The 25220-nt window shown below is 28.4% G+C and overlaps 6 protein-coding genes across 9 annotated transcripts; 1 reads left to right on the top strand and 5 right to left on the bottom strand.

Annotated features, from left to right (window-relative positions):
* Window positions 1–257: 257 nt before the first annotated feature.
* LOC108545376 (uncharacterized) lies at window positions 258–1420 on the bottom strand. The gene is made up of 4 exons (XM_017896952.1): window positions 1244–1420; window positions 797–1018; window positions 491–697; window positions 258–409 (listed from the first exon to the last, which is right to left on the bottom strand). Exons 1-4 carry the CDS (start codon window positions 1377–1379, stop codon window positions 258–260), a joined length of 717 nt encoding a protein of 238 aa, XP_017752441.1. The 5' UTR covers window positions 1380–1420.
* A 777-nt stretch (window positions 1421–2197) lies between these two features.
* On the top strand, window positions 2198–5179 carry LOC108545378 (putative leucine-rich repeat-containing protein DDB_G0290503). The gene is made up of 5 exons (XM_017896954.1): window positions 2198–2248; window positions 2420–2464; window positions 3005–4883; window positions 4969–5033; window positions 5162–5179. Exons 1-5 carry the CDS (start codon window positions 2198–2200, stop codon window positions 5177–5179), a joined length of 2058 nt encoding a protein of 685 aa, XP_017752443.1.
* A 266-nt stretch (window positions 5180–5445) lies between these two features.
* LOC108545379 (uncharacterized) lies at window positions 5446–6900 on the bottom strand. Its single transcript, XM_017896955.1, has 4 exons — window positions 6650–6900; window positions 6029–6525; window positions 5758–5949; window positions 5446–5693 (listed from the first exon to the last, which is right to left on the bottom strand). The coding sequence occupies exons 1-4, from the start codon at window positions 6898–6900 to the stop codon at window positions 5446–5448; spliced, it is 1188 nt and encodes a 395-aa protein (XP_017752444.1).
* A 992-nt stretch (window positions 6901–7892) lies between these two features.
* Window positions 7893–14656, bottom strand: LOC108545404 (hepatoma-derived growth factor-related protein 2). Of its 3 annotated transcripts, none has more exons than XM_017896989.1 (12): window positions 14525–14656; window positions 13818–13892; window positions 13302–13504; window positions 13123–13190; window positions 12959–13036; window positions 10790–11256; window positions 9954–10110; window positions 9691–9852; window positions 9122–9616; window positions 8916–9054; window positions 8606–8828; window positions 7893–8524 (listed from the first exon to the last, which is right to left on the bottom strand). In XM_017896989.1, exons 2-12 carry the CDS (start codon window positions 13841–13843, stop codon window positions 7972–7974), a joined length of 2571 nt encoding a protein of 856 aa, XP_017752478.1. In that variant the 5' UTR covers window positions 13844–13892; window positions 14525–14656; the 3' UTR covers window positions 7893–7971. The 3 variants fall into 3 exon arrangements, with proteins under 3 accessions (XP_017752478.1, XP_017752476.1, XP_017752479.1); XM_017896987.1 differs by having other exon boundaries at window positions 9954–10113; XM_017896990.1 differs by lacking the exon at window positions 13818–13892 and having other exon boundaries at window positions 9954–10113.
* Window positions 14657–16083: 1427 nt separating this feature from the next.
* On the bottom strand, window positions 16084–19882 carry LOC108545393 (protein zer-1 homolog). 2 transcript variants are annotated; one of them, XM_017896971.1, is made up of 9 exons: window positions 19125–19882; window positions 18471–18738; window positions 18085–18394; window positions 17801–18006; window positions 17545–17716; window positions 17122–17439; window positions 16889–17038; window positions 16557–16809; window positions 16084–16309 (listed from the first exon to the last, which is right to left on the bottom strand). In XM_017896971.1, the coding sequence occupies exons 1-9, from the start codon at window positions 19582–19584 to the stop codon at window positions 16107–16109; spliced, it is 2340 nt and encodes a 779-aa protein (XP_017752460.1). In that variant the 5' UTR covers window positions 19585–19882; the 3' UTR covers window positions 16084–16106. The 2 variants fall into 2 exon arrangements, with proteins under 2 accessions (XP_017752460.1, XP_017752459.1); XM_017896970.1 differs by having other exon boundaries at window positions 17116–17439.
* A 419-nt stretch (window positions 19883–20301) lies between these two features.
* Window positions 20302–23809, bottom strand: RnrL (Ribonucleoside diphosphate reductase large subunit). The gene is made up of 11 exons (XM_017896972.1): window positions 23755–23809; window positions 23546–23634; window positions 23278–23455; window positions 22695–23058; window positions 22325–22629; window positions 22060–22222; window positions 21609–21997; window positions 21342–21529; window positions 20912–21220; window positions 20633–20821; window positions 20302–20559 (listed from the first exon to the last, which is right to left on the bottom strand). Exons 1-11 carry the CDS (start codon window positions 23789–23791, stop codon window positions 20302–20304), a joined length of 2469 nt encoding a protein of 822 aa, XP_017752461.1. The 5' UTR covers window positions 23792–23809.
* Between the last annotated feature and the right edge of the window lie 1411 nt (window positions 23810–25220).

Here is a 25220-nt window from a genome sequence, read left to right on the forward strand (position 1 = left end):
CAATATAAATTGTAGGCAGGTAGTACATTAAGTAACAATACAACATATGTAACAATACCATAAAATTACTTATACAAATAATGAACATATTTTAATAAAATGATACCAATGTTAAGTTTTGCGATGTTTAGCATTTCAAGTCTTTTTTATATGTAATAAGGCAATTCAGAAATGAATTTTTATTAATAAAGGCTTTAATCTTATAATAAATAGTGCCAATTATTAAGACAATATCCTTACCAGTTAAGATTTTAGTCTTATTCCACACTTAAGTAATATTTAATAAAAATATCTCTGAGTTTACAAAGAAATATAGTTATATCTGTAACCTCTGAGTTTTTGGAAAAGTCAACGATTCCTTTAAAATCAGTTAAATGTTCTGCTTTAAGTGCAGGTTGAATTTGTTCCACTAGAAAACACAAAATTATATATACCCTTATATTAATTCGAAGTAATATAATTACAATTTTTAAAAATGAATATTTCATACCTTTCCACTGATTATCATAATTTAGTAACCGCACAAAATACTCATCTTTTATAGAAGTGCTATTTATAAAAAAGAAAACTTTAATTTGTTCATGTTCCTTATCATCAATTAATTGTATACGAAAATCAAGATATTCTTTAAAAGTATGACAAACTCGTTTTAGAGCACTCCATATTGATACCTTTTGTAATTTCCTTTTTTCTGATTCTAAAAATAATAGAAGTTCACAGATTTATTATATACAATTACCATTTGAGATGACTACTTAACACATTATATGTCTAATCATATATTTAAAATAAATACCTTCTTTTAAATCAACAATTTCAATAGATAAATTGTCCCTTTTTAATTTTGCATCATCAACTTCTGTTTTTAATTGTTCATTCTGTTTGTTTGCATTAGCAATCTTTTTATCTACAATTTTCTGCTGTAATGTTGTTGCATCTATGGCAGATTTCAAACGTTCAACTTCATTCTGTAGCTTCGATATTGTATTAATACTTTGTGTCTTTTTCCCCATACATTCTGAAAAAAAAGCAAAATATTATTAATATTGGACATATTAATTAGAATGAAAAATTCTATGCAAGTATATATGTATGTTATTTAATGTTGAATTATTTGATAAGTTTAAAATAGATAGGTTTCTGCAACTATGTTAACATTTAGAAGTAAATAAGAACAAACATTCATGATTGAAATACAAAGTAATTCAGACCCTGAAGATTGAAAAATATTTTATATACATACCAATTTCATATGCAATTGTGTCCTCAACTTTCGCAGCAATTTTTGATCGGAAGTTATAATAATGTGATACTAACTTCTGCAACACACTAAAGTCTCTATTTTGAAGAACATACGTAATGTCAATATTAAACTCCATTATCACAATGTATTACTTATTTGACTAAATTGTAACGGTTTCAACATATACTGTTACCGTACATATTTAAGATTTGAAGAAACAGTGCTACCACTAAAGTAGACAAATGTTACTAGCTAATATTTATAACCATCATAACGTTGAACTTAAATATTATTGAATGATATTATAATGACATTTCAATTGAAGTAATAAACTGTTATAGCAATATTTATTTTAAAATTGATTTATATAATTTTTACAAAATAATAAAATGTTAAATATTATAAAAAATTTCATTTTACAAAATATTACGGGTATAATTGTTGAAATGCTATTATATATTATTGATTGAAGTTAACCGATAACAATCGATCTAAATTGAATGAACTACGATAATAAAAATATTTAAGCGATAACGCGGTAAATTTGAATGTCAATATTAATTAAGTATTAAACAAAAATATGAAAATTTGATTAATACTATTCAGTAAAGTTTGAAAACTTTTAAGTAATTTTTAGATTTAATTATTTAATGTTCATTTTATTTTCTTAACTTTTAAACAAAGTGATGTTAATGACTTATTTAAATTAGATAACAAACTGTATAATTTATTGATTATAATAATAAGTAAATATTATGATGCTATCTAAACTTTTCAATACTTCCATATCGTGCATAGTACGTTTATTTTTTATTTACACAGATGTTAATTATGATACTACTAGCATATATACCTATATATATATATATCGTGATCCAATATGAATCGCGGTACATTTCTGAAACTTTGTTCGAAACGTGCTTAACTACAAATACGTAACTATAAGAATTAAAAATGTTGAAATTTTTTCCAATTTTCGTTATCCTTGGCGCTGCAACTGTTCTCGTACGTATAATACTTTTTTTACAACACTTCATTATAAATAATAATTGACGTATAAAATACATGTAGTTTATATTAATTAATTTATGCTTATTAACTGTCAACTAATCACTTATTCTTTTATCAAAAATTCTTTTATTTTTAAATTGTTTTTAATATAATTTTTTAATATAGGCTTTACCATTTGATTCATGTGGTACTGGACAGAGTGGTCTTTTCGTATGTATTATATATATATACAATAGATTTATCATGCTTATTAATGTTAGAAAAATTTAATTAAATAATATTTTGAATAGTAACTTTCACTTTAAATTCATATTAGTTACATTTAAAGGTATTACGGTTTATTAAAATATATTTTTCCTTTTTTCATATAATTTGATAATATTTTTATTATTACTCTGAAATCATTGGCAATATATACAGAGTATTCTGTAGCATATTATATCTGCTTACCTTAACATGACGTGTTCGAAATTATCTATGAAATACTACACGAGAAGATTATACAAGGTTTCCACGAAATTCAAACAATACGTAAACAAGTGAAAAAGGTAAATGTAAGAAAGTAATTTTGAAAACGTCTTATAAAGGTAAGCTGATACGCCGTATTAAAAAGGAACTCATTTTATTGTTTTCACCCTGTATAAAATACCAATAAACAATCAATTACATTAAATATAAATCTTTCAATATCCAAATATACAGATAGTGTTCTAAGAAAATTTTAATAATAATGTGAAAATATTATCGCAGCCTGCATTTGATGGCAGTAGTCAAGACAGTTCATCGGAATATAACAATGCAAGTGACGTCATTGACCAAGATTTAAAAAAATTCATAGAATCTGTGGAGCAAATGATCGATAATGAATTGAAGAAAGTGATGAATCAATCCTTGGATATTTGGAAAAATGTAAAAGACCAAATCAACTCAATCGAAGACAAGGCAGAAAACGTTACTGAAAATGTTGCGAATAATTTAGAAAAAGCTTTGGATAATGTTAAAGACAAAGTAGCCAATATTTTCGATCTTATCACAAATATCATTCAAACTAAGTTAAATGCGATTAATAAACTTTTGGTTTCTCAAAAGTTGAATAAAGTAGGATCGAACGTGCACGAGAAATTTGAAGAAATCGTTCAAAAGGGTCTTGAAAGTTTGAAGAACGCGAGTCAGATTTCAAATGATATAGTAAAGAAAGGTAAACAAGAAGCCTCCGATATTTTGCACGTAGTAACACAGATCGCACTAAACGAATTGAAAAATATTGAAAAGACCGGCTCGGAGATTTTACAAAATGTGGCACGAGATATCCAATTAGCAGAAAATGACGTAGCTGACATTGTGGACGATATAAAGGATACATTGGATAATCTGTTGAACGGGACTAGAGAGATTATTAACGACGTTTCAGAAACGGTAAAAGAAAAGGTAGATGAAATCAGACAGAACGTTACTACAATTGTAGACAAAGTGAATCAGGTTATAACCGACACGGTGTCCAAGATCGAATACGAAGTACAGTGCCTCTTGAACGATATCGAAAAAGATGCTGCAGAGGTCTCAGACGATGTAACCAAGGTCGTAGATGATTTGAATAAAAATCTAGGTCAAATTGTTAATGAAACCCTTGATACTTTGAGAAAAGTTGAAGAAACCGCTGAAAACTTAGTTGAACAAACCAAGGAGAATTTTTCTCAACTTGTAAAACAATTAGGTGAAACTGTTTCAGATGTACATAACGATGCGAAGGATATTGTATCAACGATTGTTAATAATGTCAAAAATGGTATTAAAAGTATTACATCCGGTATTAGCACGTTTTCGCAAAATGTGACACAACTAATTACATATGACGTAAAACAAATAGAACAACAAATTTCCAATATAGTATCCGATGTTGCGAACAAAGCGCAACAACAACTTACGGTCTTATTGAATGGAACAATTTTGCAAAACGAAAATATTATTGGAAAGAAAATTGCGAAAATCGTTAAGGCTATTACCGCAGTACTTGGCAATGTGGAGAGCAACGTAAATAATATTTTGAAAAATGCTACAGAAGAAACTAATGAACTTTTGTACAACGTAACAGAAACTATAGAAAACACAGCACACGAAATTGTGCAGAAGTCGGCTCAAGTTTTAACGAAAGATGTAACCGATATTTTAAATGACATATTGTCTGCATCAAATAAAAGAACCAACAACTTTTTGAATCTTACCCAAAAAATTATTCATGATATAATTAATCAAGTTGAAGATGAATTTTCCAATCTCTTCAATAATATTAAAAATATAACAATGGTGTCAAAAGAAGATAAAAATGTCGGTAGTCACGTTGTGACAGTTTTGACGAATATAACTAACAATATTTTAAAAAGCTCTGGATGTTTAATAAACAATGTATTGAAGAACGTTCATAAAACCATTGCTATAATTATCAGTAACACTAACCAAATTGTTAAAAATGCACTTACAACAGTTGGAAATATCAATTCTGCTATTCTTGATGAAGTAAGATTCTCGATTGGAAATGGACTGAAAAACGTAGATAATGGTATAAATAACATATTCGATGGAATTGATAATTCAGTTCATAATATCGGAAATATTATTGGAGATGTTATAGGTAATACATTACATAAAAAGCTATTAAATTCCTATTATATTAAATTGAGAAAGTATAAATAAATTTTAAGTAACATTTGTTGTAGGTGATGCAACTGATACAGTATCTAATGTAAAAAATGGGTTTGACAGTCTTGTTCATGGTTTCAAGGTAAATATAAAATATTTTTACGATTGATAAAATTTTTTAAATATAAAAATATTTAATGTATTATTCATGTTACGTATTATAAAATGAAATGTCATTTCTACTTTATAATTGTTTATATTTATGTTTAGCTTCCATTTGGTATCTAAATAAGAAATACAAACTAGAAAGTACATCACTTTAAATGGAATCAGGAAACTGAAGATTGGAAACTACTAACAATATAAAGTAGTTTTCAATTTACAAACGAGTGACAGCAACAAAGAAACAAAATTAGAAATTAACATATCGAAAATACATGTCAATTATGTTTAAATTGAAACAACATATATGTTATTAAAAATATAAATAATTGTTATTTGTAACATTAATAAAAATAAGTAAATTAAATCTGTGTTCATTTTAATAATTTGAGTTATTGGAACATTATATTGGTTTGTGATTCTGATGATTGTATATCATTCCAGCAAGCTATTTCTGCCATTTCTAAATTACCATCTTCTGTCAATGTTAAAATTTGTTTTTCTGAATTGTCTTTAAGTTTTATAGCTAAATCTGTATCAGAATGTGATACCATAACTGTTGAATGTGTTGGTGCTTCGTTAACTTCAACAGGTTGTAAAATACGTACATATATTGGTTGACCAGTTGCAGAAGTATTATCTATAATTTAAAAACGTTTTTATAAAAAATATTTTCTAATTAAACATAAACCTTAAATTCTTACCAGAAGTTAAAATATTTTGTATTGATAAATTTTCTGAATTTGATAATCTTATTATAGGGATATTTTCATTACGGTTTGAAATTTGTGATTCTGAATATGTTTCAATAGTCATAATTGGTACATTCTGTTGTATATTTTTTTCCAAAATTGGAATATCCAATATAGTTTCATCAATGCATTTCAAAGATGATTCTGAAAAACATTTTAAATATAATTTATCAGCACAAAAAAATTCACTTTTGTCATATTGGAAATAAATAATTTGAAACACCTGCTTGCTTGTCTTGAACTTTAATCTGATTATTTATATGTTCTTTCATATTGCAGTTATGTGATTCTTGTTGACTTTCATAAAATTGTACACCACATTTATCACAAAATATTTTTTGTTTACTGTGATTTCTAATATGGTGCACTATAAATGAATTATGTAATGTAGTATATTGGCACTTATCACATTGCAACCAAACATTACTTTTCTTATGTTTTGGTTTCTCAGTAATATTTGAAGATAAAATAACATCTCTTCTACTTTGATAATTAGTAATAGTTTGACTGTTACATTTTGTGATTTGTGGTGGTTGAGAACGCTTTTGTTTCTCATTATTACCAAGAAGTTCTCCTTTTTCCAAAGAATACTTTTGCTCCAAGAATCTCAAAACATTATCACGTACATTACACATTTCAACATCAAGTTTGTCAAGTGTATTAATAAGATTGGCACAACTTCGACAAATTACATCATCTTCTGATATTACTACCATATATCTGTATGGTATGAAGAAGATAATTACAATTGCATTTTGACACAATATTACTAAAGTACATAGTCTATTTCCATTAATATTAAGGTACATAATATATTCGCATAAATACTATAATGAGGTACTACCTTTCACCAACTAATTCTCCAAGTTTCTCTATTACTCTAGTTCTCGATATCTGTGTTCTACATGTCGCCAAAGCATAATGACGTCCTTGAATTTTTGCATCGCATACAAAACATTGTAAATCTTCTAAGATTTTTGAACCATTACAATCATTAGCATCAGAAACAGTTACATTTGTACAATTAATGGCAATGTCTTCAGAGCAAATGTCATGTCGTTGTCCTATCGACAACATTGAAGATATATTTGCCATTGGATTAATGACAATAATTACTTTTTAATAGAAATCAAGGTTAGGATACAAAACAGGATGTGTAAGGTATATTAACTGCAAGAAAACAATACAAAATAAAAAATCTATAATTTCGTATTATAAATATTACACTGTACTTTTCTTTCCCATGTTTTATAATACAATGATAAGAATAATGTATCAATGTAATATAACTTTCCCACGGGTTTGTTACATTAAAAAATGATGTAGCTTGAATAGATATTATGCCATCTTGTGAAAATTTATGAAAATACACAACTCATAAACATCTATATATACATTAAATGTCAAGGAATATTAAAATACAAGTTATATCCATAAAATACTAACAAAACTAATAAAACAAAAACATATTCAATGCATACTAATCACTATAGGAGAATTTTCTTAATTCATCGAATTAAAAGACAAACACAGAAAACAAAACATTAAGATGTATATAATATTTATTATAGTTATCTATAAGTGACAAGTTTATCAATTTTGTTATATGCTCATTTACATTAACAATTAGAAATTAATTATATATTTTTATTGTTTTCTGCAGATTTCCATCAAATTTGCAATGCACAAATAACCGCTACTTTTACACAACTATACTTAACATGCTTATATGAATAATTTCCTTTACAGTTCTTGTTAACATTAATGTCACTAAATGTGCGTATATAGTGACTTTTTGAATTACAAAGGAATTGAACATTATGAAGTTTATATCATGTGTACATTTCAAGCATGTCCAGTATCAAGTAAATAAAAATCTAAACAACAGAGTTACATATTTATAACTTTGTATGAAATAAAAATTGTTTAAATCACGCATTTTTACAACATTTGTACAACAAACTCATAGAGCACAAAATAAAATATTGTACATAGATCTTTGTTAACTTGATTGCAAATAATTGTTCAATCTTATAAAAATAACTCTTTTGATGAAATCCTGATGTATGTATGTTGTCTATGGTTTGTAAACTTTTACATATTTTTATAGAAAAATAATAAAATCACATTAGGATATGGTTGAAACGTACTAATAATTCTTGGACTTTACATATCTATTTTTTCAATTTTTACTTTCAGCTCTTGTTTTATATTTTCTTTCTCATCTATTTCATTCTTTTCGCTGTCCCTTTCTTTGTCCTTGCCAGAATGTTGTTGTTTCTTATCTGAATTACGGAAACGATCATAACGAGAATCTTCATCATCGCTAGATTTAGCTCCTGCTTCTGTTTCTCTTAAAATATCGCCCAAGTCTTTATCGACATCATCCCACAACTTATCACCACTAACGCCTGGATAATCATCATCATCTTCTTCTTCCGCTTGTCCGTTTTTGTTATCTTTTATATTCTTCTCAGATTCAATAGTCCCTTTTTGCTCAATTACTTTACCCGATTCGGTAGTATTATTAGTGCCATCAGATGTAGTTACTGGCAATGTGTTATTTGTAGATGGTGGTTCAGAATTAGTTGGAGATTTAACATTTTCTGTACTATTTACAGCATTTGGTGTAGAAGTATTATTGGTAGATGACGACGATTGCAGATGTATTCTTTCTGCTTGCCTTCGCAATGCTTTATCATCATTATCGCGCACATATCTATATAATATATTAAGTTTATATCAATAATCTTATAAGAAACAAAGACGAAATTATAAAATTATTGTTTCAAACTTATACCGTTTAAGATGACTTCTGGTTGAACAATGAAGTGCTATTGCTCTTTCACTGTTTTCACTACGTGGTAGATATATCTTACACAATTCACAGAACTGAACTTCAACACGTTTTATGTATTCTGCTCCAACTTTAATCATTTGTTTACTTTTAGACTTTTTTTCTGTGTCATTTGTGCTTTCAGTTTCTGGTTTTTCTTTCTTTTTCTCGGGAGACTCATCATCTTCTATTATAAATTATGTTTATGTAGTAACTATTATAGAAAATGATATTTACCATCAAAAGAAATATAATACTTAATAATTGTACATACCGTCAACATCACCTACAGAATCCAAAGTCATAAAATTGTCAAGATTAACTTCCTTATCGTCTTCTTCGGGTCCACTTGAATCCGCTTCCGCTTCACCATTTTTTTTAGCATTCATTCTTTCTTGCAATGCACTCTTGCTCTGGAAGATACACAGGCATAAAATATATTAAAATTATAAACGATGTAATATCACGTAGAAATTGTACCTTAATATGATCCAAAGAACACATATGAGTTTCAAATAGCATTGGTGATCGGAATTGAATACGACAGGTGCGGCAAAATGGTGTGAGGAATCGTTTCATTTGACGATGGGAATCTGATAGCTGATGTATTGCTTTAAGAGAACGATAATTAAGTTTACAGATCGGGCAGAACATGGTACGAGGAGGTAAAGTACCACGAGCAGCATCATGAGCCTCGACACGTCGTTGTTCCTGTCGTTGCAAGACACGCATACGGGTTAAAGTTGCTTTATGCCGTGATGCGATTCGTCTCATCGCAGCACTATGACGGCCAGAATACAAATGCAACGAGTATTCTTTAAAAGTAACACTACGATGAGCGCAATGTGGACAAGTTAATTTAATAAATTTTCTTCCATCTCTCCTGCTAGGTAAATCTTCTGAACCAGTAGCTCTACCATGATCTGTTTTATCATTTTCATCTCTTTCTTCATCATCCCCATCGTCCTCATCGTCCTAAAAATATATACATGATATATAATTGTAACACAAACAATTGAAGTAACGAAATTTATTTCAATTCGCCTCACCTCATGCTTTCGATCATCTTCATCTTCTTTTACTTCATCTTCCTTTTCTTCTTCATCTTCGGTATTTTGTCTTTCCCGATCTTGTTTTTCTTTCTTTCTCTTTTCATCTTTTTTCTTTTTCTCTTCTTCTTCCTCTTCTTCTTCATCATCGCGTTCATGTGGCTGAATTAATGTCGGTAAATATTATAGTAAGTATTGCCATTAGTAGCACACAATATGCATATAGACAATAGGAGCAAATATTATCAGCCCTATGGAGTTACCTTATCGTCATCATCCCAATTACTTTTGTTATCATCATCCTCTTCATCGTCATCGGAAAATTCAGCGTTAATAGCTTTGGTCATCTCTCTATCCTTGTCCTTCATGCTGGTTCCTGATCCTGACTCCTTTTTACTTCCGGATAGCCTAGTAGTACCGCTACTAACGACACAGCAATTTTGTTTTGACTTACATTATTTCCCTTCGTCTTGTTCTGGTTCCTTTGTCTTTCATTATATCATCAACCAAAATTTTGTTTTCTTATAGTTGATATACAGCAAATATCGCGATAGTATTTGTTTTTCTTTTATCCCCCATAATGAATGCATTTCGTATTGCAATAAAGGTCTTAACTATTCAGCCTTTTTGCTCTGCATTGTGCTCTTATGTCTCCGCATTTTCGCGTTTTAAAATATATATTTATATATGTATATATATATATATATAAGAAACAACGTTCTTATACTGGTTTTAATCACCGCTATGTGTAAGAACGATAAATAATGATCTCGTAAAGTACAAGTATTATAGTAGTTCTCATATCAAAAGTAATTACATTGTATTTTGATGATATACGCATTGTATTTATGCATATCAGAATCAATTCCCTTTTTTTTTATTTAGAACCCTGCGAAAAGTTTGCCTCTCGGCAGTAGAATATTGGTTTCGTGCGATCATTTGTGTCATTTTTTGTGTTTTCTTTTACCATTTATATATCTATCATCGTCTTGACTCTCAGGTCATTATAGTCAGATATAGTCAGTTTGTTTACTGACAAATAAGCAAGCAGGCTACTAGGACGGTATTGCGGTTGGTAAGTGATTTATTAATTAATTACCTCCTGCGCAATTTGGTTGTGGTCATGCGCACACGCTGGATGTAGTCTCGCGATCGCGATCCTAGCAGCTTGCGTCGATAGTCGAGCGAGTGTAGAGTACGCTTGCGAGCCATGATGACGTCCGATCGAGAGCTCATGCGATGGAATCCACCCCCTCTTCCGCTGCCGCGAGTTGAAATGCGACCTCTGTAGTTTGAGCTTTGATGCGATATTCGCCCTCGGCTCGAGGTATATCTCTGAGTTGGAGGTGCCATTTCACTAATTCGAGGGGGTGGTGGAGGTGCATAGCTCCGTGATGCTGAATGACGGTCCTCTGAACGATGGTATGATGAAGCACGTTCGCTCTGTCTCTTGTCCTCATACACGGCCGAAGACGATGATCCCTTATTATCGTCATAAGGAGCTGATGCAGATGAACCACCATACGACGAAGAATACCTCTGAGAGCCGCTACCGCTACCTCCACCCTGCCAAATCAAATTCAATTGTGCTCCTTCCCATTGTATCTTTCTCTTTTCCTGCCCTTCTCTCTTTTAATCTATATACATTCCTCCCCTTTGTTCCCTCCTATCAGATATTCTCCATACATTTTTTTTCTAATTCCATTCCAAGTTGATTCTTTTGCACTCCCTCATTTACCATTCATTATAGTGCCAATCGTTTAGTACAAAATCATCCAACCTTGTACTGTTACGGTCACTACACCCATTCCCGTTGGATCACCAAAATATAGATTTACCTTGCCTAAGCTTGAAAAGCACCTAAATTATATTTTATCTTTCATATTTCAAATATAAGTAACTTTGCATACCGCTTTTTTTTATTATATTAAAAATAATTTTTACTTTTCAAAAAATATAATAGTATTCTTGTCATTTCATTTCATATGTAAAAGCTCTGAATAGTAGCTTTGATCAGCATTCGTTTGCTTGAAGATATCAAATGAACTGTATGATTCTCGATTAATTGATGATAGACCTTTCCAATTTTAGTAGCGTAAAGATAGATGTGTTTTTATATATTCTTATTTGTAAAGCATTCTTTCATATAATGCTCAATGCCTCATGTACACTTATATGGATCAAGAAATCAAATAAAACTAATAAAATTGTAGTTATAATGTTATATCCTTGTATACTTGCTTTAAGGATAAAATATGTGAAAAATATACTTTGTGTACTTTCACTGCTTTTGTAAAGCTTTCCAGCACATATTCTAGCTTCAACCTGTAGATATAAGGTACAGACATATATTTAAAAAAGGTTGATGTTTCTCAGTCATTTTCAATTAAACATAATATAGGATGCATGTCCTTTACATTGGAAAGGTCTACGATTACTTTGACGTTATTAACAATTTATTTCATTATCTCAATGGTAAGTTTTAATTGATGTAATTTAGAAAATTGTATAGAGCAGTGTTTGTTAAAAATTTTTGCGGTGCGGCAATGCAGGGATGCTTTCAACATTTCAATAACTGATCTGCACTGTGCAGGAAACTGGTTCAGTTGCACATACTGTTTTACATAGAGAACAATACTGACGTAATGTTGGCATTTTAAAATTCATATTTCTATACATATCTATTCATCTGTTGGTTCTGATATTTTTCAGGTTGTTCTCAATATTTAATGCAACTGTGTGCACGCAATAATTAAGTACCATCTAGGTGTATTTCATCTTTTAATTATGTGATGTTTTCGCAGTGTTCCACCAGTAGTGTCCCAACGCAAAAAGAATGGGTGTTCAAGTAGCCGTTGGCTCGTCGCTTGAAAGGAAAGTATGACGACTTATGAATGCCTTGCCTACTGTTTCATTTTTTAATTTTTTTTTCTTATTTTTATTTATTTTTTATTTTTTTTTTTATTTCTTTAATTTTTTTTTTTTTTAATACAAATATTTAGACGAGTGTCCTGAAAACATTTTTTTACATGGAACGAAATACTTTAGATTTCAGACTAAAATTTTATTAAAGAAAATCTTTCAGGACCATCGTTTGTTCATGCTATATAATTTAAAAATTTGAAAACTTTTGTGAAGCAGGGCTTTCAAGATGAAAAAATGGTTCTTGACCACAGCACGGCAGGAGATTGAAACAAAATAGACTAACGCTTATTTAAGATATCTTTCAATAAAAATATCACTACACTTATACTTATAAAATACATACCTGGTATGAGTCACTTCTCATCCTTTTACGAGTTGAATCACTCGATGATCGATGCTCATCTCTTCCTGAATAGGAATCCTAAATAAAATAAATTTTTTAAAATATTTGTTAACTTTTATATTAAATAACTATTTAAATCATAATTTACATATTTACATGCTTACCCTTGGTCTTTTGTAACTATTTGAATGTTCACCTCTTCCCCCTCTACTAGAATATCTTTCAGACCCTCCTATTATAAGTATAAATATTTTTTAATACTATTTAAAATACAAACATTTTGACAAAATATTTTTTCTATGCGTATACGAATTATGTTACAAAAACATAAACATTAACTAACCAGAATTATATTTTGAACGAGAATCATAGCTGGTAGTTGAATATTTAAATCTGCCACCTCTAGATGAGGAATAACCACCTCTACTAGACATGTTTCCTCCTGTTGATCCACTATTCCATTCATTTCCACTACCGCCACCTCTTCCTCTATATGAACTGCCACCACGTGAACTAAATCCACGGCCACGAGAACTCATACTAGAGCTACAAAAAGGAAATGAACTATATTGAAAATATGCATTTCTTTACAATTAATATTGAGAATTATATATACAAATTGATTATTCTTTTTATGACAATAATGTCAATAAAAATATGTCAATTCTTATCAATAAAAATATTAAAAGTATAAAAATGAATATATGAAATTAAAGTATATGAAAATTTATTTTATTATGTAACACAAATAATATATAAATAGAAAAAGATGTATATGCATTTATGGAAAAATTGTACAAATAAAAAGATATAAAATCCAAATAGATTTAAATTTACACGTATATAATTTATTACCAACCTGCATTTATGGTAGCTATAACTCATAATTACGACTTATAGATGGATTATAGATGTCAGATATGGTGTCAAAAGTCTATAGACAAAACAGGAATGTTTATGTATTGCATTAAAATATTAAAATACATTCATATGTATTATAACTTTCAGTAAGAAATTGATTGGACTGATTTTCTGTTCTTATACAATATGATATATAAAGTAACAAAAAATTAGAAAAAAGTGCTAATGAAAGTAAAAAATTGTTCATATGTACTTTCTTTAGCACAAAATCAACAATAATGTGTAAAAATAAAGTTTTAATCGTTATCTATATCATTAAATTATTAAAATGGTAATAAATTTTTTTTGGAAATATATAAGTACAGTAATTGTTAACATTACTAAATCGCGAAACTGTTTTTACTAAATAAAAGTACCACAAATAAGATATACATTGTTTCACCGTTGTTCGCAATTGTGCATGGCTTTGAACAAAGTGCTTCAACGTTTACCATATTGAATAAATGTTATAAATACTAAAATTTCAGAACACTATATGTATTCCAATAGTAAACTACATAATTTCTTATAAAACTTAGTAGTATTTCCAGTATAAAAATCAATAACTTCTTTCTTTATTCTCTAAATTAATGGCCACACTCTGTGAGAATTTTTGAACCATCATTTATCTAGAAAATGTATTAATATTAACGGAACAATACTCACTTTATTAAAGTATGTGAATTTTCCTTTATAAGATTTCAGCGGATAAAATTTCTACGATGAAATTTAAGAATTTAACACGAAATTCCTCAGACATGCCGTGGACGCGCGATTCACATAAAATGTCGTCTTCCTTCAAGGCTGTGGCGTCACTCTTCTTCCAAATTCTAACGATCGTCCGGAATGAAGGAACTGAACCGGAAGTTAGTACCAATTTGACTCATATTCATACTTTAATAATTTTATGATATATTTATTGAATACAACTGATAAACTAAATAGTTAATAAAAAAAATTATTTTGTCTTTCTAATATTTTTTAAAAATTAATTTTTTTATCAGTACAAAGTACACATATACTCTAATAAAATGATCGTTTTAAAAATTAAATTATCTTACCCAGCATTCAATATATTTTGTCTAATTCAACAGATGCGTTTTAAATTTTTCTATATAAACAGAAAGTTGAAATAATTTTTTTTATTGCAATAAGTTCTTTCAATTATTAATTATTATTTCACATTTTTAGTATTAAATAACAAGTTATAATTTTTGTTATGTTTCCTTTTTGCAATTATAAACAAAATTAATTTTTTGTCAAAAGTAAATACATATATGGTAATTTCTTGGATAATAAGAATAAATAGAATTGTCAAGTGTGAAGAATAAAAAGGGCAAATCAGTCTTATATACGTTATACATCAAACAAATCAAGAGCTTTTGCAATTTATTACACGCATACATTAATATTACATAATGATTACAGTAACAATCATGTAGATAATTATTCACGCAAATTTCTTGCTAGTTATGTAAATCAATAACTAAAATCTACAAATTTATAGTTTAAGTTATGATGTTACATTAACATATAATGTTCGTTCTACAGCATATTTTTGACAATAGTAATGTTTCAAAAACTTTTAATCTTAATAATAGAAATGTACAAATTCGTAAACCTAATTCATGTTATTTCATTTTGGTTTTATTTACATAATAATCTAATGCGTCTTTTTATTTTAAATTTCTTTCATCAAATAAAATTTAATGGCAACTGAAAAAGTTATTTATGTTACAAGTATCTACAAATAATTCACATAGATGTAAAAAACTTAATATAAATTTAAAATGTCAATGCATTATTATTATTTAAACAAATAATTTCAGTCTAATTTTAAATCATTCTTATTTATAGTACAGCATGGTTATTTACATAAACCAAAAATGTATTTGAATTTGAATACTGATTATAGAGATTGATTATAAACATCAAAAATATTCTGATTAAGTAATTAATATCCTTTTGTTAATACCATTAATATGTTAATATATCTGCACTCATAGTCCAAACATACTTTATAACATGTAATAAATAAAATATGCAATGAAATATTTATGTAATGAAAGTGCGAGTAAGATTGTTTGAGCACTCAAATTTAAATTTACAATTTGGCAAATCAATGCACAAATGTTGTAGCATGTTATTGTAATCTTACTCGCACTCTTTCTTTTAAAAGACTTTTCATTACAGATATAAAATGTTCTACTTTTTATGGTGTTTGAATTATAATAATAAAAATCAGTTTTCAACCATCTGAACTGTATATGTAGTCTTCATCCAAAGATGAATGAACATTCATATCATAGGAATTCCTATTATAATAATTACAATTTTCAATTACAATATGGGCAAACTCTTTTATACGTTCGTATGGTCTTGGATCTGAGATTAAAGTATTCAGCTTCTCAAGGCCTCCTTCTCTCATCACTAGTATGCAATATTTATGAGCTGTTAAAGAAATAATAATAGTTTTAACAGAAGTTGTTATATAATTATATATTAAAATAAAATGCTAGTATATAATAAAAGTATGTGAATTTTTGCTATTTAATAATGTAAGTAATGAAATTTTACATTTTAAAACATGTTTTATATACAAATATATAGAATGAAAAAATTGTTTTTTGTTACCTTTTATCTTAGTTATCATTACATGAAAGTTAAAATGTAATTAAATTATATAGTGTACACTTACGATAAACAGTTGTAAGATTAGCAAGAGCCCAAACTGCCCAATGCTGACATTGTGGTGTATGATATATATCCACCAATCGTAATAAAGGTAAAAATGAGCGATAATTGATGTTACGTTCGGATGATATATCCCACCGTTCAATAGCTTTAACCATAAGTTCAAGAACTGCATCCCGACTAGGTTTTTCTATCGTCCAAGCTTCGACACCATCAGATGCTATGTGAGATAATATACCAACTGCATTATATGGTACCTAACAATAGAAGAAATACTTTACATATCGTAAAAATATAATTATTAAGAATGCTTATGAATAAATAATTATGAAACACCTCAATGCTTTCTCTAACAGTACGTATTAAATGTGTAAAGACAACCATATATGGTAATTGCATTAGATGCACTCTAAGACTTTGTACTTCAGCCACATTACCAAGTAATCCCATCATATTTTTCAATAATTCTTCATTACCAGAATATTGCTATAAAAACAAAACATTTATAAGCACTAAACTTAATTATTTTTTATTGATAAATTGAGTAAGACTAATATTATCACCATTACACATCTATAAAATAGTGGCATGCCATTTTCTTCAAAAAATCGTTGACAATTTATAGGAGTTTCATCAGTCACATTCCACATAGCTGACCAAGCTACTTCCATAACATCATCAAATGTTCTAGACTCAACTCTATATTTTATTAATTCAAGCATTGTCTTTATACAGCCCAAATTGCCTAATAAACGCTTTTCTCTGCCTCTTACTTGACATGCCAAGGTATTTAAAAGAAATATTCCAATACGTTGAACATAACTTTCTTGTTGGGCATGTTTAGCTAAATGCAGAAGTAGTTTCACCAAAGTTTCATAATGTGACATCTAATAAAATATAAATAAACTAATTAACAAAATTTTTACTTTTTAAAATATATCTTATAATATTACTAAAAATGTTAAGAACGCAAATAATAAAATGATGCGCACTACGTCTTGCGGTAATCGAAATTGGTATAATGTTAAACAACCATTGCGCATCATAGTTTCTTCATTTTTGTGAATACTCATTCCAACAAGAAGAGTGCGAACAATTCTCTTTTTTAATCTTGATTCCAATTCTCCTTTTTCTTTCATTTTTACAATATAAAATAGTGCTGCACTGTATAAATATCATTCATTATATAAATTTTTAAGGCATATTCATTAGTATATAAAGGTTATGACATTATTTCTAAATAAATACCTTCCAGATATTTGTATATCTTTTTGAGTAGGATATTTTTCCATTGCTTCTAATACTGCACAAAGAGCTTGATCCATTCTATGACAATTTTCATATCTGTACATATGATATAAATCTCTTATTACTTTTAAAATTAAATCTTCTTTATTATTCATATAAACATGTGCTGCAACCAATATTTGATCTTCATTTGCATTTCCTGCAATCTGATTTTTAAAACATAGAATAATTACAAAATGAAAGATAAATTATAGACAATATCATACAATATTTTTATTATTTACCAGTTTTGCTGGAATATTGCGTCGTGCACAAGGTGCATCATCTGATCTATAAAGCCCTAGAAATTGTAGAGGTCTATCTACTCTTGAAACAAGACCCGGTATGTTACAAAGATTATTATTATATATGTCAGAATAGAAAGAATTTTCAGCTGTTTGTATTCCACGATCTACATTTTCTACTCCTGCTAAATTTGTGCCACTAATGTCCAAAGAAGTTAACTGAGGCAAACCATTCACTATATCAGATAAAATTGTATTAGGGTTTGCAAACACTCCATCCCGGGGATTGATTTGAGAAATATCCAAATGCCTAATATCACAAAAATAAAATATTTTAAATACAATATTTTCTTTTGTTACAAAGTCAAATATAAATAAACTGTTACCTTAAATTTTTCATATGACAAATATTGGTAACAAAAGCTTGTGCTTGAGAAACAATTTTAACATTATACAAAACTAAGGATACTAAATTAGGAACCAAATGGAAGAAATCAAAGGCACCCACATCAGAACTATTGGACAAATCTAAATTTGTTAAATTTGTTAATCCAGCCAAGAGTATGTTATATTCCAAGGCACAAATTTTAACATATGATAAAGCCAAGGTCCGTAGGTTTGGTATTTTAAATACATATCCTTGTTTCCGGTATGCTAATAATTGAAGAAAGCAAAATTACATATATTAATCTCATGGAAAATATTAAGTGACAACTTTAAATATTTTGTTTACAAGGTAAAATAAATTATGCTTTCATTTAATGATAATAATGATAATAATACTATTTGTTACTTATTATCAGTTTGATAAATAATCACATTATAGAAATAGAAAAATGACATATTTATTTTCTTTCTGAAGAAATACATGGTGTATGACTGTGATCGTTAATAAATCATGATTTAAGAAATTGAATAAAACACATTAATATCTTAAAGATGTTTATATAAATTACTACTAGATGTTTTGACAACAATTTGTTTTAGAATTACAATATACTTAGCTATTTGATTGAAAATGAATAACAAAATAGTCTTACCTTTCAGATTCTCCGGAATGATTACAGAAGCTTCACGACATAATAAAGTATGCAAATTTTCTGCATTTGCATTTATGAAATCAATAGATTGATCTGTTAAATTAGGACAATCTGTAAGTTCTAATCTCACAAGTTTATGACGTGCAAGGATCAGTACTGAATCGTCAGTTATATTGGATCTTACAACTTTGACGTGTTTAAGTTTGGTTATCCATACATTCTTGAAAATTGTAAAAAAACAATCATGACCTTCATCTGGATCATTTCGTAAAACGTATTCAATAAGTTTATCGCATATTTCGCTTGGAAAAACGATCCCTTTCAAAAGATTTCGATAGCCTAACTGATTCTTTACTGAGATAATGTCCAAATTTTTGCAGATCACTTGGAAACACAGTTCTGTAAGAGATTCTGGACCCACATATTGATCTAAATGAAATAAGTCATCCAAATTCGCCATCCTATACGGCAATTTAGATAAATTGCGTAAAAAGGCTCATAAGAAAATCCTGGCAATAATTACGCAATTTGAACTGTCAAATATGTTAAAATGCATCAGCTGGGCATCAGAGCCCGAATTCGTTGCAGAAGAAATCTCTTTTGTTAACGTTTCGTTACTTTCTTTTGATCAGAAAACAAAACCATTACATATTTAAGCGGTATAATTCCGAATTACTCACAAATGAGACCAAAATGAATATATTCACTCTGGATGTTTAATGAAATTTACTCGACAGAAATTTACTCGCTAACTGATGCGCAACTATGTCGTCCCAACGCTTATAATTCTGACATTTCACTTGACTACCGTAGTAACGCTGTTCCTGAACACTTGACTGTAGTACACAAAGAACACAACAGTATCAACATTTATTTAGATTTAGTTGACTATCCTGATTCGCGCGAAATTTTAAATTATAATCTTTACATTTCAGGTTATTTAAAATCTTTAGTGTAAATAACAAATATTCACATTATCAATAAAACAAAGGGATAAACGAAATTGGAGATATATTTTATTATAAAAATTTTCAAATATACAATATTCAAAAAAAGCATATTTAAATATAATACTTATAAAAATACAACATACTTTACAGTTACATTATTTTATATAGTTAAATATATTGATTAAATAGAAATATTCGAAACCATAGTCGATTTAAAATATTTGTATTTATGATCCACAAGCCATGCACGCATCTCCATTTTCACGAGAACATGCAAATACGGTTTCTATATTTTCGTCATCGGCTTTAGATGACCATTTATTTCCCGATGTATTATTAGGTTCTTCCTCATTACTATTTTCAGAATTAACAGATTGATTAGAAGCGACAGAGTTCGTACTTTGTAACTTTGATTTGTCAACTGTAAATTGAAGGGCATTCGCTGCTGGCTTTGTTCTTAAGTAATACATACCAGTTTTTAAACCCTGCAAAAAGATTTTGTTGAAATAAGTTTTATTAAAATTATAACATAAATCATAAATTAAGAAGATTATTTACCATTTTCCATCCATAAAAATGCATTGATGTCAATTTTTCTGTTGTTGGTTTAGCTATATGAACATTTAATGATTGTGATTGATCTATAAATGCACCACGATCTGCTGCCATTTTTAAGATTATTTTTTGTGGTATTTCCCAAACTGTTTTATAAAGCATTTTCAAATCATCTGGTATATGCTCAATACTCTACATTAAAACACACATTAATATAGAATATACATTTTTTATGCCTATTTCAATGATTACACATGTAAAACCTGTAGGAAATAGACCAACCTGGATAGAACCATTATTTGCTATAATTTCATTCTTCATATCCTCATTCCAAAGATTTCTTTCAGTTAAATCTCGCAACAAATGAGGATTTACGATTTGAAACTCTCCTGACAAAACTCTTCTTGTATAAATATTACTGGTATATGGTTCTATAGACTCATTATTTCCCAAAATTTGTGCAGTAGATGCTGTTGGCATAGGTGCAATTAGTAAAGAATTTCGAATACCATGTTTAGCAATTTTTGCTTTTAATGTTTTCCAATCCCATAAATCTGTTGGAGTAACATTCCACATGTCATATTGTAAAATCTGAAAGTATATTAATAATTAATATACTGGTATGCTAAAAATTAATAAATTAAGAAGTAAAAAATTAAATTAAATTAAAAAATTGAAAATTAAAATTTATTTTACGCATTATTAGACTTACTCCGGTACTAACTGGACTTCCTTTATAGGTTTCATATGTACCTTTCTCCTCAGCAAGCTCACAGCTAGCTTCTAAAGCACTGTAATATAACGTTTCAAATATCTGGATATTAAGCTTCTGTGCCTCTTCACTTTCAAATGGATATCGCATTAAAAGAAATGCATCTGCAAGACCTTGAACTCCAATACCTAAAATACATATGATAAACTATATGATAAATTATATGAATATATTATAGCTTATATTTCACATGACAAGAATACTTACCCATAGGTCTATGTTTAAAATTTGATACTTTTGCCTCTGAAATCGGATAATAATTGACGTCGATAACTTTGTCTAAATTACGCGTAACAATTTTTGTCACTTCTCGAAGCTTTTGAAAATCATATGTCCTATTATCAGAATTTACAAACATATTTACAGCAATTGAGGCTAAATTGCACACTGCAATTTCATTTGGACTAGAATACTCTACAATTTCAGTACACAAATTACTACACTTGATTGTTCCCAAATTTTTATGATTTGATTTACGATTGCAATGATCTTTATAAAGCATATAAGGAGTTCCTGTTTCAACTTGGGCAACAAGAATAGCTGTCCATAATTCTCTAGCTTGAATTTGACGTTTATATATTTTCTCATTCTCATATCTAAAGACAATACAATTATTTATATATTTTATTACGTGTATGAATAATATAATTTAACTTACCGAATATATAAAGCTTCAAATTCATCGCCCCAAACATCATGTAGACCAGGAGATTCGTGTGGACACATTAAACTCCATTTTTCATTATTCAAAACTCGTTTCATAAAAAGATCAGGTATCCATAAAGCATAAAATAATTCTCTTGCTCTATTTTCTTCCTTACCTGTAGTCATGATTAACAAAGATATAGAACATAAAGTATAAAATTATTAATATAAGTAATTAAAAGATTATATTAAACAAAAATTACCGTCTTGTAACTTACCTGTATTTTTTTTAAGATCTAAAAATTCAAAAATATCTGCATGCCATGGTTCTACATATATAGCAAATGCTCCTGGTCTTTTATTTCCACCTTGATCAACATATCGCGCTGTATTATTATATACTCTGATCATAGGAATCAAACCATTAGATACACCAAGTGTACCAGCTATTGGTGTACCTCTTGCTCGAATACAATGTACATTAAGTCCAATACCACCAGCCGATTTACTAATAAGTGCACACTTTTTTAATGTATTATATATTCCTTCAATGCTATCATCTTCCATTGTTAATAAAAAACAACTGCAAATATGTATTTTAGATTATTTCATTACATAAATATGTTTTACTTTAATTTTTAAGAATACCTAGACATTTGTTGTTGTATAGTACATGCAGAAAAAAGTGTTGGAGATGCATGTGTAAAATAACGTTCTGATAAAAAATTATAAGTTTCTATAACTCTTTCTATGTCTTCACCATGGATGGCAACTGCAACTCTCATTAACATATGTTGTGGTCTTTCAACAACTTTCCCATGTATTTTTAGTAAGTAACTCCTTTCAAGCGTTTTGAAACCAAAATAGTTATAGCTGAAGTCTCTATCATAAATTATTGCAGAGTTTAACTTATTTGCATTATTTTGTATGATATTATAATACTTCTCATTAATAACAGGTTTCATCTTTTTTGAATATTGTTCCTTTACATGATATAAATCTTGTATTACATCTATAAATGAAATAAAATGATGTAAATAAAAAATATGTTGCAATATTGTATAAATTGTAATTATAATATTGTCACAAATGACCAAACAGTCAATGCAATATAAAAGAAGTAAAAAAGAAGAAGAAAACAATGCATTATTAAACAATAACAGAATATGAATTAGATATATTTATTATACTATAATGTATAAAAGAAGTTGAATTAAATATATTTACATACCACTAAAGCTTTTCTTTGTCTCTTTATGAAGATTCGAGACTGCAATTCGTGCAGCTAATATTGCATAATCTGGATGTTTAGTTGTCATAGTTGCTGCAGTTTCAGCTGCAAGATTATCTAATTCAGTAGTAGTAACCCCTGAATACAAACCACTGATAACACGGAAAGTAATTGCAGACTACAAAAAGAAATATGAATATTTAATATAATATTTATTTGTGTCAAAATTAGACTTCTTATTACTGTATAACCTTAATGATAAACTTACAGGGTCTACATAATCCATATCTAAATTGTAACATAATTTGGAAATCCTGGATGTTATTTTGTCGAAGTGAACATTTTCTTTGCGTCCATCTAATAATTATAAGAATTGGTCTAATATCATAACGAATTATAGTTCAGATAAATTAAAATTAATATTATTCAACGGATAAATTTAACGAATAAAATATAATAATAGAATTTATAACTTACCACGTTTTACTACATACATTTTTCCCTTTCCAACCATTCTTAGATAACAAAAATATATTATTAAACCGTGATATTACCAAATATCTTTTCCCTATGTCAAGATGATGTATCAAACAAGTTTATTTCGTTATTGGTTTTTGGCGCGAAACGGAAGTGTACTAACGAACTTGATCACATGACATGAAGTTATATCCTTGATAATTTAAATATAAAATTAAAAAATAGTTTTCTAATTACTATAAATCAGTTTCCACCAAGTATTTGCATGTTTTATAATATTACGGTGTATTTTTTTGTTATTAAATAATTAAATTATTTTGTCATTAAATATTAATAAAGCGATACCGAGAAGCAGAATTTAGAAGTATATTTATAGAAACAAAATTTATTTGCAATGTACTTTACATTGCTAACAAAATAAATTTTTATAAACGAACATAAAGCAATATATTAGTTGACATAGCCATATAATTGATGATGAATAAAATTACCTATCACTGAACTTTTGTCATTTAATGAAATGATTACATATAAAATAAATATACCGTTATATCTAGTATTGTATATTACTATTTGCAAACGCTGTTTTTTAGATATTACAATATGTAGTATAATAAAAGTTAGAATTATATAATATTTTTATGTATTACTGTCATGATATAAAAAATATAATAAATATAACAAATATTCGAAAATTTGTTTAATGAAATAATGATACACATCATATAATTTGCATTAAACACATTGCCTTGATGTTATCTTGGACTGTATTTCGTTCCTTAATTTGTACCAAACAAATTATTGTTTTGTGTCCCTAAAATTGTAGTATGTATCCGGAGGGGATGGTTTATAAAATATTTCCGGCTATTATTCTTTCATAACTCATTTCCGGTTTTCATTATTTTAATATTTCCACATAATTCTGAGTTCTTTTCGCTCCTACTCTTATAAGATTCTCTTTGCGTTATTTCCTTATAATATTTTCATTTCTCTTCTATTTTGATGATGAATTAATTTTTATCTACTTTACATCCATTCCTTGGAAAAGTACACCTTCGTATTTAACCATTCTTTATAAAATATTCTAGCACTTAACGTATGTACATAAATATATTCGATCGTAGCTTAATATATCTGAAGTAAATCGTTGACTGACGAAATCGGTACCCAATTGTGCTTTGGTTTCGAACAAGTTAACGATCTGTGTATTATGAAGTCAAGATCAAGTGTAGTTCAGTGTATTTTAAATGTACTCTTGAAAGAAGGGAGCAATTCGCGGCCATCGGTGTGGTCAATCAATTATTAGTGAACTCGGGGCTCTCTCACCATTCACATAGTGTACCTAAATATAGAGTGACACTGTGGCACTAATTTGTTGAATGAAACGATAGGTGTGTTGGTGCTTGGGGGACTGAACGCCATTGTGGGGTAGGGCACAGTAGAAATCTCAACACTCTCCGTTTATA

This window comes from Eufriesea mexicana, unplaced genomic scaffold, assembly GCF_001483705.2.
Source record: "Eufriesea mexicana isolate 0111107269 unplaced genomic scaffold, ASM148370v2 scaffold437, whole genome shotgun sequence".
In the NCBI taxonomy this organism is placed as follows: domain Eukaryota; kingdom Metazoa; phylum Arthropoda; class Insecta; order Hymenoptera; family Apidae; genus Eufriesea; species Eufriesea mexicana.